The sequence below is a fragment of the Ahaetulla prasina genome, chromosome 12 (assembly GCF_028640845.1).
Source record: "Ahaetulla prasina isolate Xishuangbanna chromosome 12, ASM2864084v1, whole genome shotgun sequence".
Classification (NCBI taxonomy): domain Eukaryota; kingdom Metazoa; phylum Chordata; class Lepidosauria; order Squamata; family Colubridae; genus Ahaetulla; species Ahaetulla prasina.
Window position 1 is genome coordinate 23210534 of NC_080550.1, and position 21783 is coordinate 23232316.

The window sequence follows — 21783 nt, forward strand, 5'->3', positions numbered from 1 at the left end:
GTATTGGCTAAAATCTCCATTCTATTTTATTTATTTTTTATTTATTTATTTTTGTCACAACATTATATACAAGCACATATAATGAAAGAAAACAATAGGACAGGAACGGTAGGCACTTTTGTGCACTTATGCACGCCCCTTAGGAATGGGGTGAGGTCAATGGTAACGTCAGGCTGCCTCTGATTATATCTAAGAAAGAATACACCTTGACTTCATTTGCAAATAAAGAAAAGTACTTTTACTAGGTACATTCGGACAGCAGCAGTATAAAGTTGGATCTGAGACAAAATATGGCTAACATTCCATATCCCCACTCTTACTCCCTCCTCTTCCCCAAGAGGTCATCAGGTCTGGTCCAATGCCAGCTCCTTCTCGGGGCCCCGTGGTAATCTTCTTCCGCAGGTCTCTTGCTGTCAATCATATCAGGAATGCAATGTCCGTTGAAAATTCGCGCTCTAGCATTCCTGTTGAATTCAAAGCATCAATCTCCCCTCCCCCCTTAATTATGTCAGACCAACACTCTTAAAGGGCCCTCTCTACTTAACCTGAATCCAAGAGCTATTTACATTACAAATAAAACCCCATGCTATCTAACAACTGAATATAAAGAGTACAAAAAGATGTGAGGATTGGAGTGGAGGCTGACAGATAGACAGTTTTTGGTTAAAACTTTTGGGAGTTTGAGAAGAGACCACAGAGTCAGGTAGTGTGTTCTAAGCGTTGACAACTCTGTTACAAAAGTCATATTTTCTGCAATCAAGATTGAAGCGGTTAACATTAAGTTTGAATCTATTGTTTGCTCTTGTATTATTGCGACTGAAGCTGAAGTAGTCTTTAACAGGAAGGACATTGCAATAGATGATTCTGTGTGTTAAACACAGATCATGTCAGAGTCGGCGGAGTTCTAAGTTTTCTAATCCCAGGATTTCAAGTCTGGAGGTATAAGGTATTTTGTTGTTTACAGAGGAGCGGAGAACTCTTCTTGTAAAATATTTCTGGACTCGTTCAATTGTATTAATGTCAGAGATGTGGTCTGGGTTCCAGACAGGTTAACTGTATTCAAGAATGGGTCTTGCAAATGTTTTGTATGCTCTGGTTAGTAGTGTAGAGTTTTTGGAAAAGAAGCTATGCAAAATTAGGTTTACAACTCTTAGAGCCTTTTTTTGCTATGTAATTGCAGTGGGCTTTGGCACTTAGATCATTTGATATGAAAACTCCAAGGTCTTTAACAGGGTGGGGGTCATCTGTAAGGTAATGTCCATCAAGCTTGTACTTAGTGTTTGGGTTCTTTTTTCCAATATGTAGGACTGAGCATTTGCTGTTTGAGATTTGGAGTTGCCAAGTTTTAGACCAATCAGATACAAAGTCAAGGTCCTTTTGAAGGGTAGTAGTATTGTTGGTGGTGTTAAATAGTTTGACATCGTCAGCAAAGAGAACACAATAACTTGAGATATGGTCACAGAGATCATTTATGTATAGTATGAAGAGTGTTGGTCCAAGAACGCTGCCTTGAGAAATGCCAATTTTGACAGGAACAGGATTTGATAGAGCATTGCCAATTTTGACCACTTGTTGTCTGTTTGACAGGAAAGCAGTTATCCAATTGTGAAGAGGTCCTGAAATGCTGTAGGATTTTAGTTTTAGGAGAAGTTTATCGTTTACTACTGAGTCAAAACCTTTGCAGAAGTCTATGTAGATTGCATCTATTGCTTTGCCTTGATCAAGATTTGTAGTCCATATGTTTTTGCAGTGGAGAAGTTGTAAATTACATGATAAATTTTCCTGAAACCAAATTGTTTATTAGAGAGTAGGTTGTTTGTTTCTAGGTGGAGGGTAATGGATTGGTTGATGATAGATTCCATGACTTTGCAGGTGACGCAGCATAAAGAGATTGGTCTGTAATTTTCAACTAGGCTGGGATCTCCTTTTTTGAAGATAGGAATGACTGTGGCTAGAGACCAAAGTTTGGGAAGGGAACCAGTCATGAAAGCTTTATCAAAGATTATGCTTAGGGGTTTGCTATACTAGTGGAAAGTTTTTTTAAGAAGTATGCACATAGTCCATCAGGCCCAATAGATAAAGATGGTTTCAGGTTGCGAAGAGCTTTTTTAACATTATCTTCTGTGAAGTGTATATGTTTTAAGTCGTTGTAATCATTGTTGGTACGATTGGGGAATGTCGGATATGTGCCATCACTGTTAACAAAGACTGAGCCAAAGAATGTGTTAAAGAGGTTTGCTTTAACTGTTTCATCGTTACATTCTTTGCCGTTAGATTCTTTTAGTGGTGGGATGGATCTTGATTCTTTAAGTTTATTGTTCACAAAATTATAAAAAGCACGATTGGAATTTGTAAGCAGAAGGTCTTCTTGCTTTGTGTGGTAAATGGTGCATTCAGTTTTTATTTGGTTGCAAATATTTCTGTAGCGGTTTTTGAAGTTTGCTACATGGCCCTTTTTGTTTTTTCTCCAGAGGGATTTTTTTTTTTGGATTGAAGTTTTTTTATTGATATGGGTAATTTGTTTTTTTTATTTTGGTGGTGATTTGTGGTACGTATAGTTTGATGATACTATTGATTTCAAGTAGAAAAACTATGTAGTGGTCTTCGGCAGTGATACAGGTTGAGAATAGATTTTGCCAGTCAACAGATGAGAGGTCTTTGTTTATAAGGTCATAATTAACTTTTTTGAAATGACGATTTATGTGAGGGCGTATATTGAGACAAAAGTCTATCATGCAGTGGTCACTGTTGGAAAAGGGTTCTTTTATTTGTAGTCCATAAATTGAGTTTGTGTTATTGCAAAAGATGAGGTCAAGGCTTGTATTGTTAGTTACTAGTTGTTCAAGACCTAGGTCTGTAACGGTGTTGTATAGAGTAGTATGGATGGGTTCAGTTGTACATTCATTTATTATCCAGTTAATAAAAGGTAGATTTAGGTCACCCAGGAAGATGAGAGGATATGGGCAAGAGGTGGCCCATGTTAGCAGTGTGGTTAACATATTTGCGTGAGCGATGTCGAAGTCAGGGGCTCTGTAGCATAGTAGGAATTGAAGTGTGGTGTTAATGGACAGGTCACATACAATAGTTTCAGGAAGAGAAAGTTTATGTGCAACTTGAATATTTTTTAGGTTCAGAGATTTGTGGTAAAAGATAGCCACTCCACCACCTCTGCGGTTTTCAGATTTTTCTGAAAAAAATCGGTTTTTGGTTTTTCTGGCTAAAGGGAGGGGTCTCTACTGCTTTAATCCCTACTTGTCTTGCCTAAGGGCATTCAGATGTTGCTTTTAATCCATCACTGTCACTCCTGCTTGATAAAAGGTTCCTTTTGAAATACTACATTTCAAGAGTTTTTACTTTCTTAAGTTAGGAGGAGAGGCAATCCTTACACCGGCTTTCATACTTACGACCGTTACAGCATCCCTATGGTCACATGATCAAAATTCAGAAGCTTGGCACCTGACTCATATTTATGACGGTTGCAGTGTCCTGGGGTCATGTGATCCCCTCTGACAAGCATAGTCAAGGGGGAAGCCAGGTTCACCTAGCAACCATGTTTGCTAACTTAACAACTGCAGTGATTCACTTAACACCTAGGGTAAGAAAAATGGGGCAAAACTCACTTAACAACTGTCTTGTTTAGCAACAGAAATTTTGGCCTCAACCATGGTCGTACATTGAGGATAACCTGTTTACCTAATGGTAAAACCTGACTGATTATTAATTAATCATTCTATGGATTCATCCATCTCATAATTGCCAATGTAACATAAAGATCCAACAAAGTGAACAACAAAAGTAGAGAGGAAAAACAGTGCTTAGAAATGATATATTGGTACCTTTTTTCTTAACGATATCATCTACTATTGGATTATAAGGCCTTCCAGCAAATTCTATGCCTTTTGTCACCAGGACCTCTTTGGCTGAAGAAAACCCATGAGTGAAGACCTCAAGCGTTCCTCCGATGTAGAGGCTGAAGATGGGACCATATTTTTGAGCCAGCTGAAATGAAATCACCAGGATTAATCTAGAAACATCAGGGTGGTACATCTGCAGACAAGCCAAATTATCTTCAATGCAATGTTGAAGGGCCAGGATAGCTCAGGCAATAGAGAAGCCTGTTATTAGAACACAAAGCCTGCAATTACTGCAGGTTCGAGCCCGGCCCAAGGTTGACTCAGCCTTCCACCCTTTATAAGGTAGGTAAAATGAGGACCCAGATTGTTGGGGGGGCAATAAGTTGACTTTGTAAAAAATATACAAATAGAATGAGACTATTGCCTTATACATTGTAAGCCGCCCTGAGTCTTCTGAGAAGGGCGGGGTATAAATGTAAAAAAAAAAAAATGTTTAAAAATATAGTATGGTCACTCAATGGTGCTTTTTCAAAAGGCAACAAGACTTTCTTGGTTTTGTTTTTCTTTGAAAATATTTCACTTCTCTTCACAACAGAAGAAGCTTCTTCGATGAAAAGTTAAACAAACTCAAGAAAATCCATTTACTTTTTGGAAAAAGCTCCTTTGGGAGAACTATGACGTGGATGATTGAAAATCTCCGTAGACACAATATGATCACAGTTATCAAGTAGCCTCACTTCCCTCCTTTCCCACAACCAATTTACTTTATTAATTTAGCCTAGTTTATGAATTAGATCAAATTATTCTTTCATAAGCGCTAGAAAAATAATGCAACCTTACCAATAGCCTAGCTTAAAAGTGATAGAAGCACAGCTAAAAAATAGAAATTGCCATTTAACTAAGCTCAGTAAGTAAGCATTTAATTAAGAATAGGTTAGCTAGTTGAAATGTAATATAAAATGGTACAATACAGATGTAGATTGATGAAAGGCCATTGAAAGAGGGGACAAGAATAGGGAGAAAACTCAACAGAGTATTGTACAAAAAAAAAAAAAAGCTCCATCAATATCTTCATTTCAAATAAATAGGGGTAGCAAGTATATAACCAACATCTTTTGATTACTGAAAAAACATTTGTTTTCTTCTTAAATGCTCTGTATTTATGCTCTCCAAAGTACCAAATTTCTTTCAAAGCCCATGGAAGTCAGACATAGTGCCAGAATTTATTCTATCTCCAAAAGCTAATGGTTCTCTCAAGAGCAGCCCAATTCCATTAACTATTAGAATTCCTTTGAATCAAATATACATCTCTATAGAGCCAAATACTTAAAATATAGATAACATTCTGAAAGTTTGTTTCCCAACGTATTAATTCGATCCCTCCTTTTGCAGGAGGGTGCTTAAACAATTGCAAGGAGATATCTGTGGCAGATTCATTCCAAGGAGGTTTAATGTAGAATCTTATCCGACTGCATCTGACTTATACCAGCTTGTACCAGCTTTAAGCCAGCCACCATCTGAAGACATTTTGGAAGATGGGTATCCACTTGGACTTGGCATTACATCCTGCCACCCCAGACTTTACCTTGCTACCTCACGTCGTCTTCTCTCTCCTGTTTATGCTTTTAACTTATTTATGCGATATTCTGCCTTAGAACTCTTGCGCCTGCAGTGCCCCCGCCTCGCAGGAATGTCGCATTATCAAGGGCGGCCTCAATGTGGTCCTGGGACCCACAGAGGTGGCATCACGAAAAAAGAGCCTTTGGGGTTTTAGATAGGGCTTTTTAAGGGGTGGGAGGGTTAGGGCGGGCGTTGGGGTAGCCCGTCGGGAGGAGCCAGTCCTTGCAGCGTGCTCGTGGCGGTTCTTTAATAGGTTCGGAGGTTAGGGGAGATTGCGTTCCTGTTGGTGAGGTGGCCCGATTTTCCGCGGTAAGTGGGAGGGGCAGATATGGCGGAAGGGGATCATATCGTTCTGGGCGCGCCCGATGTTTCTGTGATCGCGCGCCCGATCCCTAAATCCTTTTCCCGTTCCCGGATGGTCAAGACCCCAGAGCCTGGGCCTCGGCTGATGTTATACAGCATACGGTCCGTGGTTAATAAGGCCCCCCTAATATATGACCTTATCCAGGGGGGCGCTGCGGACCTTATAGGCGTCACGGAAACCTGGCTGGGCACGGAAGGGGTGTGCCCCTTGTGGAGATGTGCCCGCCGGGTTTCCGTGCATTCCATCAGCCGAGGGCTCCGGGTAGGGGTGGGGGTGGCGGTTGTGATTAGAGAGTCTAGAGCCGAGGAGACCACTGTACCTCAGATTGCGGGTGCGAATCCCTCTTTGTGAGATGGGGTCATAGGTGCCAGATGGGTTTGCTGATCACGTACCTGGCTCCTTGCTGCGTGACAGCTGCCCTGCCCGAGCTCCTGGAGGTGCTGGCCGGGGTGGCAGTTGAAACCCCTAGACTTTTAGTCATGGGGACTTTAACTGCCATCGTCCGGCTCGTCATCGGCAGCTCGGGAGTTCATATCTTCCATGACGGCCTTGGACCTGACCCAAGTAGTTGATGGCCCTACTCACATTGGGGTGGCACTCTGGACCTGATTTTGTCTCTGGTCAGTGGTCGAGAGATCTGGACTTAAAGGAAATAGTCACTGAACCTTTGTCATGGTCAGATCACTCTCTCCTTCGTCTGGACTTTCTGACCGCCATTCACCACCGCGGGAGGCGAACCCGTCGTTGGTTCCGTCCCAGGCGCCTGATGGACCCGGAGGGTTCGGACGGAGCTTGGGCCATTTCCTGAGGTCTGGCTCACGGCTCGGCTGAGGAACTTGTTGCGGCCTGGGAGCGGGCGCGGCGGGGCCTTAGACCGTGTCGTGCCTTTGCGACCTCTGACCCGGCGCGGGTCCCAACCGGCTCCTTGGTTCTCCGAGGAGCTGAGAGGATGATAAGCGCGGAGAAGGCGCCTAGAGTTCCTGGAGGTCCAGCCGTTCAGAAGCTGATCGGACACTAGTGAAGTCCTATACTAGGCTTACCTAGTGGCATTGAGGAAGCGGTAGCTCGCCTCCTCCCTCATTGCATCGGCAGATAACCGCCCAGCGCCCTGTTGGTGACCCGCTCCCTCCTACACCAGGGGGCGGGATGACCCGTGCAGGGGCGTGCTGAGAGTTTAACGGTTATCTATCGATAAAATCGTTCAACGGGATGGTTTGGACCAAGATTGCGGTGATCTGGTGAGACGGCTGAGGGTGGTCTTGGTGACATTTTATGGGATGAGTTTGACCCTGTCGCTCCGAGGACATGGACAGGTTGTTGGGAGGCTGAATGCCTGCGTGTTTACTGGACCCGTGCCCCTCCTGGTTGGTGCTGGCCACTCAGGAGGTGAGACGAGGCTGGCTCCAGGCGTTCTGGCGCTTCCTTGGTGGAGGTGTCTTTCCGGCCGCCTTGAAAGAGGCGGTGGTGAGGCCCTCCTCAAGAAGCCTTCCTGGAACCCGGCTGTTTTAGGTAATTATCGTCCGGTCTCCAACCTTGCCCGCGAAGGTTGTAGAAATATGGTGGCATATCAGTTTCCTTGCACCTGGATGAAACTGTCTATCTAGACCCGTTCAGTCCGGTTTCCGGCCGGTTACAACACGGAGGCGGCTTTGGTCGCGTTGGTGGATGATCTCTGGAGGGCCAGGGATGGGGTTGTTCCTCTGCCCTGGTCCTATTAGACCTCTCAGCGGCTTTTGATACCATCGACCATGGTATCCTGCTGCGCGGTTGGAGGATTGGGAGTGGGAGGCACCGTTTCGGTGGTTCTCCTCCTATCTCTCCGACGGTCGCAGTCGATGTTGACAGGGGGCAGAGGTCGGCCCGGGCGCCTCACTTGTGGGGTGCCGCAGGGATCGATCCTCTCGCCCCTTCTGTTCAACATCTACATGAAGCCGCTGGGTGAGATCATCAGTGGGTTTGGTGTGAGGTACCAGCTGCGGATGACACTCAGCTGTACTTTTCCACACCGGACCACCCCAACGAAGCTATCGAAGTGCTGTCCCGGTGTCTGGAGGCCGTACGGGTCTGGATGGGGAGAAACAGGCTCAAGCTCAATCCCTCCAAGACAGAGTGGCTGTGGATGCGGCATCCCGGTACAGTCAGCTAAATCATGGCTGACCATCGGTGGCAGTCATTGGCCCCGATGGAGAGGGTGCAAGTTAGGCGCCTCCTGATGAAAGGCTGTCTCTAGAAGATCACTTGACGGCCGCCTCCAGGAGAGCGTTCACCAGGTTCGCCTGGTGCGCCAGTTGCGCCCTTTCTGGACCGGGAGGCCCTATGCACGGTCACTCACGCTCTCGTGACGTCTCGCCTGGATTACTGCAACGCTCTACATGGGGCTTCCTTGAAGGGCATCCGGAGGCTACAGTTAGTCCAGAATGCGGCTGCGGGTGATAGATGGAGCCCCCTGTGGCTCCCGTGATAACACCCATCCTGCGCAGGCTGCACTGGCTACCTGTGGCCTTCGGTGCGCTTCAAGGTTTTGGTGACCACCTTTAAAGCGCTCCATGGCATAGGGCCGGGTTATCTGGGACCGCCTACTGCGACCAGATACCTCTCACCGACCGTGCGCTCTCACAGGAGGGACTCCTCAGGGTGCCGTCAGCTAGGCAGTGTCGTCTGGCGGCGCCCAGGGAAGGGCCTTCTCTGTGGGGCTCCCACCTCTGGAACGAACTCCCCAGGACTCACACAACTTCCAGATCTTCGGACCTTCCGTCGCGAGCTCAAGACTCATTTATTCATCTGTGCAGGACTGGCTTAGATTTTTAAATTTAGAGGGGTTTTAAATTGATTTTAATATTTATATTTCTATTTTTACCAATTGGTATTATTAATTATTGGCATTAGAATAAGTCTTTTAATGATTATTTTAATTTGTATATTGATGTTTTTTATATGCCTGTAAACCGCCCTGAGTCCTTTGGGAGATAGGGCGGTATATAAGTTTAAATAATAAATAAATAAATAAATAAATAAATAAATAATAAAAGATGGTTTCAGGTTGCGAAGAGCTTTTTTAACATTATCTTCTGTGAAGTGTATATGTTTTAAGTCGTTGTAATCATTGTTGGTACGATTGGGGAATGTCGGATATGTGCCATCACTGTTAACAAAGACTGAGCCAAAGAATGTGTTAAAGAGGTTTGCTTTAACTGTTTCATCATTAGATTCTTTACCGTTAGATTCTTTTAGTGGTGGAATGGATCTTGATTCTTTAAGTTTATTGTTCACAAAATTATAAAAAGCACGACTGGAATTTGTACGCAGAAGGTCTTCTTCTTGCTTTGTGTGGTAAATGGTGCATTCAGTTTTTATTTGGTTGCAAATATTTCTGTAGCGGTTTTTGAACTTTGCTACATGGCCCTTTTTGTTTCTTCTCCAGAGGGATTTTTTTTTGGATTGAAGTTTTTTATTGATATGGGTAATTTGTTTTTTTTTATTTTGGTGGTGATTTGTGGTACGTATAGTTTGATGATTCTATTGATTTCAAGTAGGAAAACTCTATAGTGGTCTTCGGCAGTGATACAGGTTGAGAGTAGATTTTGTCAGTTAAGAGATGAGAGGTCGTTGTTTATAAAGTCATAGTTGGCTTTTTTGAAATTGTAGTTAGGAGTACTATTATTATGAGGATTTATGTGAGGGCGTATATTGAGACAAAAGTCTATCATGCAGTGGTCACTGTTGGAAAAGGGTTCTTTTATTTGTAGTCCATAAATTGAGTTTGTGTTATTGCAAAAGATGAGGTCAAGGCTTGTATTGTTAGTTACTAGTTGTTCAAGACCTAGGTCTGTAACGGTGTTGTATAGAGTAGTATGGATGGGTTCAGTTGTACATTCATTTATTATCCAGTTAATAAAAGGTAGATTTAGGTCACCCAGGAAGATGAGAGGATATGGGCAAGAGGTGGCCCATGTTAGCAGTGTTTAACATTTGCATGGCGATGTCGAAGTCAGGGGCTCTGTAGCATAGTAGGAATTGAAGTGTGGTGTTAATGGACAGGTCACATACAATAGTTTCAGGAAGAGAAAGTTTATGTGCAACTTGAATATTTTTTAGGTTCAGAGATTTGTGGTAAAAGATAGCCACTCCAACACCTCTGCGGTTTTCAGATTTTTCTGAAAAAAATCAGTTTTTGGTTTTTCTGGCTAAAGGGAGGGGTCTCTACTGCTTTAATCCTACTTGTCTTGCCTAAGGGCATTCAGATGTTGCTTTTAATCCATCGCTGTCACTCCTGCTTGATAAAAGGTTCCTTTTGAAATACTACATTTCAAGACTTTTTACTTTCTTAAGTTAGGAGGAGAGGCAATCCTTACACCGGCTTTCATACTTACGACCGTTACAGCATCCCTATGGTCACATGATCAAAATTCAGAAGCTTGGCACCTGACTCATATTTATGACGGTTGCAGTGTCCTGGGGTCATGTGATCCCCTCTGACAAGCATAGTCAAGGGGAAGCCACATCATGGGGAATTGTATTAAAGGGGTCACAGCACTATAAAGGTTGAGAACCACTGAGTTAAACCAATCACTTACTACAGAGAGAACAACTGCTTCATAATACAATTTTAAATTAGGCAATTTTAATCCTCCTCTTTCCCATGTATCTTGCATTATTTTCATTTTGACTCTTCCTTTTTTGCCTTCTCATATAAATTTATTAATTCCAATCTGCCATTCTTCCAAATTTTTATTTTTCTTTATTATCGGTATCATCTGAAACAAAAACAAGAATTTAGGCAAAACATTCATTTTTATAGCTGCTATTCTCCCCAACAGAGATAATTATAATTTTTGCCAAGTATTCATTTCTTTCTGAATTTTGTGCCATAACACATCATAATTATTCTTATACAATTTCACATTTGATGGTAAGAAAAACTCCTAAATATTTAACCTTTTTTACAATTTCAAATCCTGTTATTTCTTCTAACTTTTCTTTCTGATTCTTAGTCATGTTTTTTATAATCATTTTTGTTTTATTTTGATTCACTTTAAATCCTGAGACCTTTCCATATTGATTAATTAATTCCAACAAATATACACTTGAGTTTATAGGATGAGTCAACATGATCACCAAATCATTTGCAAACGCTCTCACTTTATATTCATGTCTTCTAATTCTAATACCCTCTATCTCCCTAAATTCTCTTATCTTATCCAATAACGGCTCCAAGGACATAACAAACAATAAAGGTGATAAGGGACACCCCTGCCTCGTTCCTTTTGCAATTTTAAAACTATCTGTCAAACTACCATTAATTATTATCTGAGCTGTTTGCTCTCCATAAATTGCCCTAAGTGTTCTTGTAAAACTATTTCCAAATTGCATTTTATCTGCTAATTTAAATAAAAACTCCCAATGCAATCGATCAAAAGCTTTCTCTGCATCCAAAAAAATAAACGCTGCTGGAATTTGATTTTTCTTTTCCAAATATTCTAATAAATTCATTATCTGCCTGACATTATTCCTAATTTGTCTCCCCTTTATAAATCCTGACTGATCAGTATGAATCCTTTGTTGTACAATTTCCATTAACCTATTTGCCATTATTTTCGCAAAAATCTTATGATCATTATTCAAGAGTGAAATCAGTCTATAATTCCCAGGCTTGGCACAATCCTGATCCTCCTTTGGTATCAATGAAATAAAAGTAGTTCTCCATGATGGGGGCACTCCTCCCCCCATATGTATCTGATTAAATAACTCCTTAAGTGGACCTACTATCTCATTCTGTAAATTTTTATAATTTAACTTATAATAATACTTCTTCCAAACACGCAAAAGAGCAATTCTTCACATGATTCTTAAAAACTTTGTCTACCTTCTTATCATATAATAAATATGCATGCCAACCATATAATAAATCATAACCTTCTATACTCAAAATCCTTTCCTCCGTTAAGTTAAACCAGCAGTTCTCAACCTGTGGGTCGGGACCCCATTGGGGGTCAAATGACAATTGCCAGGGTCGCCAAGACCATCGGAAATATGGGAAGTATACTTCAGTAAGAATCGCGCCCAATGGTTGACTCACAAGCCAGTTGCAGGCTCTTCAAATCGCTAGCAATTATCGGCTTCAGGAGCGATGAATTAAAAGAGAGCAATCTTTGATGTCTCCCTCTCAAGCCAGCTGCAATCACTCCCAATTGCTAGCCTAATCTGGCTTCAGGCACTATAAATTTAATAGGAGAGGAGTCTCCACTTTAATGCCTCCGTCCTCAAAGCAATAAGCAGTTCAGATCGCAATGAAAATAATTTTGTTGGGGTCACCACATTGTGGGAATTGTATTAAAACTATAAAGGTTGAGAACCACTGAGTTAAACCAATCACTTATTACAGAGAGTTTGACTCTTGCTTTTTGCCTTCCCATATAAATTTATTAATTCCAATCTGCCATTCTTCCAAATTTTTATCTTTCTTTTATTATCGGTATCATCTGAAACAAAACAAGAATTTAGGCAAAACATTCATTTTATAGCTGCTATTCTCCCCAACAGAGATAATTATAATTTTTCCAAGTATTCATTTCTTTCTGAATTTTGTGTCATAACACATCATAATTATTCTTATACAATTTTTCATTTGATGAAAGAAAAACTCCTAAATATTTAACCTTTTTACAATTTCAAATCCTGTTATTTCCTCTAACTTTTCTTTCTGATTCTTAGTCATGTTTTTATAATCATTTGTTTTATTTTGATTCACTTTAAACCCTGAGACCTTTTCCATATTGATTAATTAATTCCAACAAATATACACTTGAGTTTATAGGATGAGTCAACATGATCACCAAATCATCTGCAAATGTGCTCTCACTTTATATTCATGTCTTCTAATTCTAATACCCTCAATCTCCCTAAATTCTCTTATCTTATCCAATAAGGCTCCAAGGACATAATAAACAATAAAGGTGATAAGGACACCCTGCCTCGTTCCTTTCGCAATTTTAAAACTATCTGTCAAACTACCATTAATTATTATCTGAGCTGTTTGCTCTCCATAAATTTCTAAGTATTCTTGTAAAACTATTTCCAAATTGCATTTTATCTGCTAATTTAAATAAAACTCCCAATGCAATCAATCAAAAGCTTTCTCTGCATCCAGAAAAATAAACGCTGCTGGAATTTGATTTTTCTTTTCCAAATATTCTAATAAATTCACTATCTGCCTAACATTATTCCTAATTTGTCTCCCTTTATAAAACCAGACTGGTCAGTATGAATCCTTTGTTGTACAATTTCCATTAACCTATTTGCCATTATTTTCAAAAATCTTATAATCATTATTCAAGAGTGAAATCGGTCTATAATTCCCAGGCTTGGTACAATCCTGATCCTCTTTTGGTATCAATGAAGTAAAAGTAGTTCTCCATGATGGGGGCACTCCTCCTCCCATCTGTATCTGATTAAATAACTCCTTAAGTGGACCTACTATCTCATTCTATAAATTTTTGTAGTATAATGCTGTAAATCCATCTGTTTCCCGGGGATTTCCCTATTTTTAATTGCTTTATTCCCAAAATAATTTCTCAGAAGTTATAGGCCGATTCAACTCTTCCCTTTGTTCATTAGTTAAACCTTTAACCTTATATTCTTTCAAATAAGTATCAATATCCATATTCAATATTGTATCTCTAGCATATAAATTTGTATAATATTCCAAGAAAGCTTTTTTTAATTTTATCCTGTTGAAATCTCTTTACCTTTGTATTCTATTCTTTCTATATTACTTGCTTTCTGTCTTTTCTTTAACATATAAGCCAACCACTTCCCTGCTTTATTGGCATTACAAAAAGTATTATGTTTAGCATATTGTATATTTGTTGCCACCTGACCTGCCATTAACATATTAAATTGACTCTGTAATATCTTTATCGATCATTAATTTTTAAATCATGTGGATTATATACCAGTAATTGTTGTTTCCTCTGAATTTCCTCTTCTAAATCCCTACGCTGTTTTTGTAATTTTCTCCTCTGTCTACTATTAATATATATCAAATTTCCTCTCATAAAGGCCTTGCTCGCGTCCCACACCATTTCTATCAAGTTCCTTATTCAAATTATAATCAAAACGATTTCATTTGTTTTTACATTGATTTACATTATCCTCATATCTAAACAAATTTTCATTTATTCTCCATGATCTTCTTCCTCCTTCATATTGCAACTCCATCCATACCGGACTATGATCAGTTAAACACCTTGGAAATATCTTTGTTTTCTTAACCCTAGAAAGCAAGTCATTGGTAATTAATATAAAATCAATATGTGAAAAAGATTGATGCTCATCTGAAAAATAAGTATAGTCTCTGTCATCAAAATTCTGCATTCCCCATATATCTCTCAACTCAAAATCTTCCATCAAATCAAAAAAAGATTTAGGCAGTTTTGCATGCATAGGAATTTTCTTAAAAAGAGTTCTTTTATCTTTTCTAATATCCATTACACCATTCCAATCCCCTAATATAATAAATGTTTTATAGTCCCAAAGAGTCAATTTTTCATGTAACAGTTTATAAAAATTTTCTTGTTGTTGATTAGGTGCATATAAGCCAATCACGTGTCTTTTTTCCTTCTAATATCAATTCAATAGCAATATATCTTCCTTGAATGTCCGCTTCAATTAATTTAGCTGATATATTTTTCTTCAAATATATAACTATACCATTTTTCTTATTCGAAGCAGAAGAAACAAAATGTTTACCTAATTTCGAATTAATCAAATATTTCTGATCTGATAATTTTATATGTGTCTCTTGCAAACATATCACATCGTTTTTAAATTGTTTCAAATAATGGAATATTTTTCTTGAGTATTGTCTTTCAAAAAGGCTGAGATTTTAGCCATCTCCGCCAAATTAGAAACTTTCAATATCCATTCTTCTATTGTGGGTAGTTCTTTTTTCTTCCAGTACTGTCCAATCAGTAATCTTGCTGCTGTTATCAAGTTCAAAATCAATTTAGTATCAATTACTGTATAATCCATCGTAATCCCTAAAAGGAAAAATTGTGCTTGAAACTTAATCTTCTTCTTCAAAACATGCTGCATAATCCACCAAATTTTTATCCAGAAAGACTTAATTTTCTTATAATATGTAGCATCATCACAATTGCATCTCCAACATTTCGCTTGCATATCTGGATACATACATGATAATTTCTTAGGATCTATATGCCATCTATATAACATCTTATAAAGTTTTCCCTTAAATTCTGCTTGCGCTAAATTTAACATTTCTAACCCAAATTCTCTCCCAAGTTTCCAACATTATTGGCTCCTGAATATTCTGCGCCCACTTTATCATACAATCCTTTATCAAGTCCCTTTCAGAATCTATTTCTACCAACACATTATACAATCTCTTTATATGCCCTGGGTTTGATTTCTAATTTGTTTTACCAATTTTCTTCATTTTGAATAATACCAATTTTCTGATCTTCTTTCCATCTAGCCTTTAACTGCCCATATTGAAACCATGTGTAATTCCTTCCTTCTTCTTTTAATGTATGCAAAGATTTTAATTGTAAATTTCCCCTCTCATTATATATAAGTTCTTTGTAAGTAATCATTTCTTGTTCCTGTTCTATACTAATATTCTCTACTGCGTGCCGGGGACTCGCCCATATAGGAATTTTATAATTTAACTTATAATAATACTTCTTCCAAACACGCAAAAGAGCAATTCTTCACATGATTCTTAAAAACTTTGTCTACCTTCTTATCATATAATAAATATGCATGCCAACCATATAATAAATCATAACCTTCTATACTCAAAATCCTTTCCTCCGTTAAGTTAAACCAGCGGTTCTCAACCTGTGGGTCGGGACCCCATTGGGGGTCAAATGACGATTTGCCAGGGGTCGCCTAAGACCATCGGAAATATGGGAAGTATACTTGCGAGTTGAAGAATCGCTCAATGGTTGACTCCACAAGCCAGTTGCAGGCTCTTCAAATCGCTTATTAATTCGGCTTCAGGAGCGATGAATTAAAAAAGAGAGCAATCTTTGCTCTGATGTCTCCCTCTCAAGCCAGCTGCAATCACTCCCAATTGCTAGCCTAATCTGGCTTCAGGCACTATAAACTTAATAGGAGAGGAGTCTCCACTTTAATGCTTCCGTCCTCAAGGCAATCGCAAGCAGTTCAGATCGCTAGCCAATACGGCTTCAGGCGCGATAAATTCAAAACGAAAATAATTTTACAGTTGGGGTCGCCACATTGTGGGGAATTGTATTAAAGGGGTCGCCACATCATGGGGAATTGTATTAAAGGGGTCACAGCACTATAAAGGTTGAGAACCACTGAGTTAAACCAATCACTTATTACAGAGAGAACAACTGCTTCATAATACAATTTTAAATTAGGCAATTTTAATCCTCCTCTTTCCCGTGTATCTTGCATTATTTTCATTTTGACTCTTGCTTTTTTGCCTTCCCATATAAATTTATTAATTCCAATCTGCCATTCTTCCAAATTTTTATCTTTCTTTATTATCGGTATCATCTGAAACAAAAACAAGAATTTAGGCAAAACATTCATTTTTATAGCTGCTATTCTCCCCAACAGAGATAATTATAATTTTTTCCAAGTATTCATTTCTTTCTGAATTTTGTGTCATAACACATCATAATTATTCTTATACAATTTCACATTTGATGAAGTAAGAAAAACTCCTAAATATTTAACCTTTTTTACAATTTCAAATCCTGTTATTTCCTCTAACTTTTCTTTCTGATTCTTAGTCATGTTTTTTATAATCATTTTTGTTTTATTTTGATTCACTTTAAACCCTGAGACCTTTCCATATTGATTAATTAATTCCAACAAATATACACTTGAGTTTATAGGATGAGTCAACATGATCACCAAATCATCTGCAAATGATTTTTTTCATCTGCTCTCACTTTATATTCATGTCTTCTAATTCTAATACCCTCTATCTCCCTAAATTCTCTTATCTTATCCAATAAGTGCTCCAAGGACATAACAAACAATAAAGGTGATAAGGGACACCCCTGCCTCATTCCTTTCGCAATTTTAAAACTATCTGTCAAACTACCATTAATTATTATCTGAGCTGTTTGCTCTCCATAAATTGCCCTAAGTATTCTTGTAAAACTATTTCCAAATTGCATTTTATCTGCTAATTTAAATAAAAACTCCCAATGCAATCGATCAAAAGCTTTCTCTGCATCCAAAAAAATAAATGCTGCTGGAATTTGATTTTTCTTTTCCAAATATTCTAATAAATTCACTATCTGCCTGACATTATTCCTAATTTGTCTACCCTTTATAAATCCTGACTGATCAGTATGAATCCTTTGTTGTACAATTTCCATTAACCTATTTGCCATTATTTTGCAAATCTTATAATCATTATTCAAGAGTGAAATCGGTCTATAATTCCCAGGCTTGGTACAATCCTGATCCTCCTTTGGTATCAATGAAATAAAAGTAGTTCTCCATGATGGGGGCACTCCTCCCCATCTGTATCTGATTAAATAACTCCTTAAGTGGACCAACTATCTCATCCTGTAAATTTTTATAATATATTGCTGTAAGTCCATCTGTACCTGGATTTACCTAATTTTAATTGCTTTATTCCCAAAATAATTTCTTCAGAAGTTATAGGCCGAGTCAACTCTTCCTTTGTTCATTAATTAAACCTTTAACCTTATATTCTTTCAAATAATTATCAATATCCATATTCAATATTGTATCTCTAGCATATAACTTTGTATAATATTCCAAGAAAGCTTTTTTAATTTTATCCTGTTGAAATCTCTCTTTACCTTTGTATTCTATTCTTTCTATATTATGTACTTTCTGTCTTTTCCTTAACATATAAGCCAACTACCTCCCTGATTTATTGGCATTACAAAAAGTATTATGTTTAGCATATTGTATATTTGTTGCCACCTGATCTCCCATTAACATATTAAATTGACTCTGTAATATCTTTATCGCATCATTAATTTTTGAATCATGTGGATTATATACCAGTAATTGTTGTTTCCTCTGAATTTCCTCTTCTAAATCCCTACGCTGTTTTTGTAATTTTCTCCTCTGTCTACTATTAATATATATCAAAACGCCTCTCATAAAGGCCTTACTGGCGTCCCACACCATTTCTATTGAAGTTCCCTTATTCAAATTATAATCAAAACGATTTCATTTGTTTTTTACATTGATTTACATTATCCTCATATCTAAACAAATTTTCATTTATTCTCCATGATCTTCTTCCTCCTTCATATTGCAACTCCATCCATACCGGACTATGATCAGTTAAACACCTTGGAAATATCTTTGTTTTCTTAACCCTAGAAAGCAAGTCATTGGTAATTAATATAAAATCAATACGTGAAAAAGATTGATGCTCATCTGAAAAATAAGTATAGTCTCTGTCATCAAAATTCTGCATTCCCCATATATCTCTCAACTCAAAATCTTCCATCAAATCAAAAAAAGATTTAGGCAGTTTTGCATGCATAGGAATTTTCTTAAAAAGAGTTCTTTTATCTTTTCTAATATCCATTACACCATTCCAATCCCCTAATATAATAAATGTTTTATAGTCCCAAAGAGTCAATTTTTCATGTAACAGTTTATAAAATTTTTCTTGTTGATTAGGTGCATATAAGCCAATCACAAGTGTCTTTTTTCCTTCTAATATCAATTCAATAGCAATATATCTTCCTTGAATGTCCGCTTCAATTAATTTAGCTGATATATTTTTCTTCAAATATATAACTATACCATTTTTCTTATTCGAAGCAGAAGAAACAAAATGTTTACCTAATTTCGAATTAATCAAATATTTCTGATCTGATAATTTTATATGTGTCTCTTGCAAACATATCACATCGTTTTTAAATTGTTTCAAATAATGGAATATTTTTCTTCTTTTCTGTGCTGAATTCAAACCATTGACATTCCATGTCAAAAATTTATTTGTCATCACTGGCCTCATGAACCTCTGGTCATGATCATATCTCTAATGTGACTTCACATGTTTTGCATTATTTTCTTACTTAATGCAGTTCGCATTCCTTCCCCTCCTCTTCCCCCACATATCCCCAGCTTCCAAAACCAACTCTCCAGAGCCTGGTGCGAAGGATCAGGACCCTAGCTGAATTGTAGTTCTGAAAGATTTATTGCTCTAGAACAGGGCTGTCAAACTTAAGGCCCAGTGCTTACATCTGGCCCGCAGGGCTGCCCTGGAAACAGCCAAGGACCAGCCCATGGTGCCTCTGCCAGTGAAAACAGAGCTCAGGGGGGCCACGGGCATCTGTCCTGAGCTCCGTTTTCACTGGCAGAGGGTTGCAGGAGGCCATCGCAGCCAAAAATGGAGCTCAGGAGCCTGTTTTTGCTTGCAGAGCACTTGGGCCCCCAAGCAAGTGACATCAAGTTGGCCACACCCACCCTGATCACGCCACCCACCCACCCCTGAGGTCAAACACAACTATGCATCCCTCAATGAAATTGAATTTGACACCCCTACTCTAGCCTAAACACAAGAATCTAGTTGATTAACCATCAGCACTAAACTGGCACTAGATAAGAATCAATGGATTTCAAGAGGGGCTGGACTTCGATAGTTTGTGGCAATGCAAGCATTCTAAATAGTTGACACATTTAACTCCACCCTCCAGTTCTGCCTGCTCTTTACCCAGGCTACAAAAAATTATACGCAAAACAGATGATGAATATCAATGAATGAAAGAAATAGGTCAAAAAACACATTGTGTTTTTGAGATCTTTGGAAATTGGCTGAAATCCTTGATGTAGGAGAACACTAATCTCCTGCTCAATGACCCTGTTAAACAATGACCCTGTTAAAAGATGATTGCTCTAAAGTCTGCAGAAGAAGCAGAAACAGAAGAATGGAGGATAAATTTATTTATTTTTGTTGGCTTCTGTGCTGTCCATCTCATCTAACAACACTCAGCTGCTAAAAACCTTTGATGCTGAGGATCTGGAAAGAGCCGCCATTGTTTTCCTTGTGTGAGAAATGGACAAATAGCCTATTGGACTACCAGAGTCCCTAGGTCTCAGGAGGATAAGGTAAAGGTAAAGGTTCCCCTCGCACATATGTGTTAGTCGTTCCTGACTCCAGAGAGTGGTGCTCATCTCCGTTTCAAAGCCAAAGAGCCCGTGCTGTCTGAAGACGTCTCCATAGTCATATGGCCGGCATGTCAAAGGCACATGGAAGGCTGCTACCTTCTCACCAAAGGTGGTCCCTATTTTCCTACTTGCATTTTTTATGTGCTTTCAAATTGCTAGGTTGGCAGAAGCTGGGACAAGTAACGGGAGCTCACCCCGTTACATGGCACTAGGGATTTGAATCGCTGAACTATCGACCTTTCGATCGACAAGCTCAGCATCTTAGCCAATGAGCCGCCATGTCCCTCACTCAGAAGGATAGTAAGCCCTAAAAAGCTACATTAACCAAAGTTTTAGATAGAAAAATTTCAAAGTGTATCAAAACTATTTGTAATCCTGCTGAGCCGTTGATGTGAAATGTGATTTTACAAAGTACATAGCTTTGAAATATATTTGGAATCAGAACGTTGAAACTGTGAGAAATAGGGGACTGAAAGTAGCCAATGGATAGATGTTTGAGATGTATACGGGTATATGTGGAGACTGTCTTGTCAGTAAGACAGAACAAGGTGGTAGGTTGTGAAATGCGTGCAGAAAAGTATAAAAAGAATGTCTTGGGATGAGTTCAGGGCCACTGGCCGTAGCTATTCCTTGCTGGGCTTGGCTATTGTCTCTGGACCTCATTGCAATGAGTTATTGATATAAGTTGTGTAATGATGGCTGTTCATGTTCCAAATTGCTCCTGAAATAAACCTCTGAATCTTAAAGCAAGAATTGTTTATTGTATTGCTGTTTCCTGTTTCTTTTATTGAAATATTTTTATGACAGAATGTTGCCGTGACTCAGATAAGGTGATCACTGGAAGAGACTTGCTGTCTAGCTAGGATCCTGACCGTTCCTTGCGTTTGAGCTTCAGGTCACCAGCCCACTCTTATACGAACTATCTACTTTGGATCAGAGGTAATATTTTTATGACAGTTGGAAAACAGCTAGAGTTAGAAACCCTGTTGGCGAGATTGTGATCTTCGTATTAGCAAAAGGTAATGTTGGAGCAGAAGCCTAGGTTTACCACCAGTAGCTTGTCAAATTCACACGGTGCAGTTTGCAAGTTTTCATTCAGGCTACTTTACAATAAACATGAGAGCTGCAAATCTTAAGTGGGCTTCTTGTCTGAGTACTCACCAGGCTGCCATTAATCTTGGCAATCTGAAAGCACGTCTCTTCTCTTCTTCTCCGTTCATTTTACAATCCAAGAAACTAAGATGATTAAAGGCCTGTTTATAGCAGAATGGGGTATGGATAGTCTAGAGAAAAGAAGGACCGGGAGGGGACACACAACAGTATTTGAGTATTTCAGTATTTGAAGGGCTGCCCCAAAGAAGAGGGGGCCAACTCATTTATCAAAGCACCTGAAGGCAGGGCAAGAAACAATGTATGGAAACTAATCAAGGAGACAAGCAACCTGGAATGAAGGAGAAAATTCCTATTAACCAGGACAATTAACCAGTGGAACAGCTTGCCACCAGAAGTTGTGGGTGCCTTGTCACTAGAGGTTTTTAAGAAGAGGCTGTACAGTCACTTGTCTGAAATGGCATAGGGTCTCCTGCTTGAGCAGGGGGTTGGACTAGAACAGGGGTCAGCAACCCGCAGCTCTGGAGCCACATGTGGCTCTTTCATCCCTCTGTTGAGGCTTCCTGTCACTCACAATATGTGTCACAACTGCCAATGTGCGACACCCACTGGGATGCGATTTATTGAGTTTTTCAACCCCTGGTAGGCCAACCATGGATAAAT

At 39.1% G+C, this 21783-nt stretch overlaps 1 protein-coding gene across 1 annotated transcript in view; it reads right to left on the minus strand.

Moving 5' to 3' along the window:
• Positions 1–21783, minus strand: part of LOC131184311 (cytochrome P450 2J6-like) — a 63485-nt gene that overhangs the window by 35001 nt on the left and 6701 nt on the right. The window contains exon 2 of the mRNA XM_058155449.1: positions 3837–3999. Coding sequence (XP_058011432.1) covers positions 3837–3999 — 163 coding nt within the window. The remainder of the gene's footprint in view (positions 1–3836; positions 4000–21783) is intronic.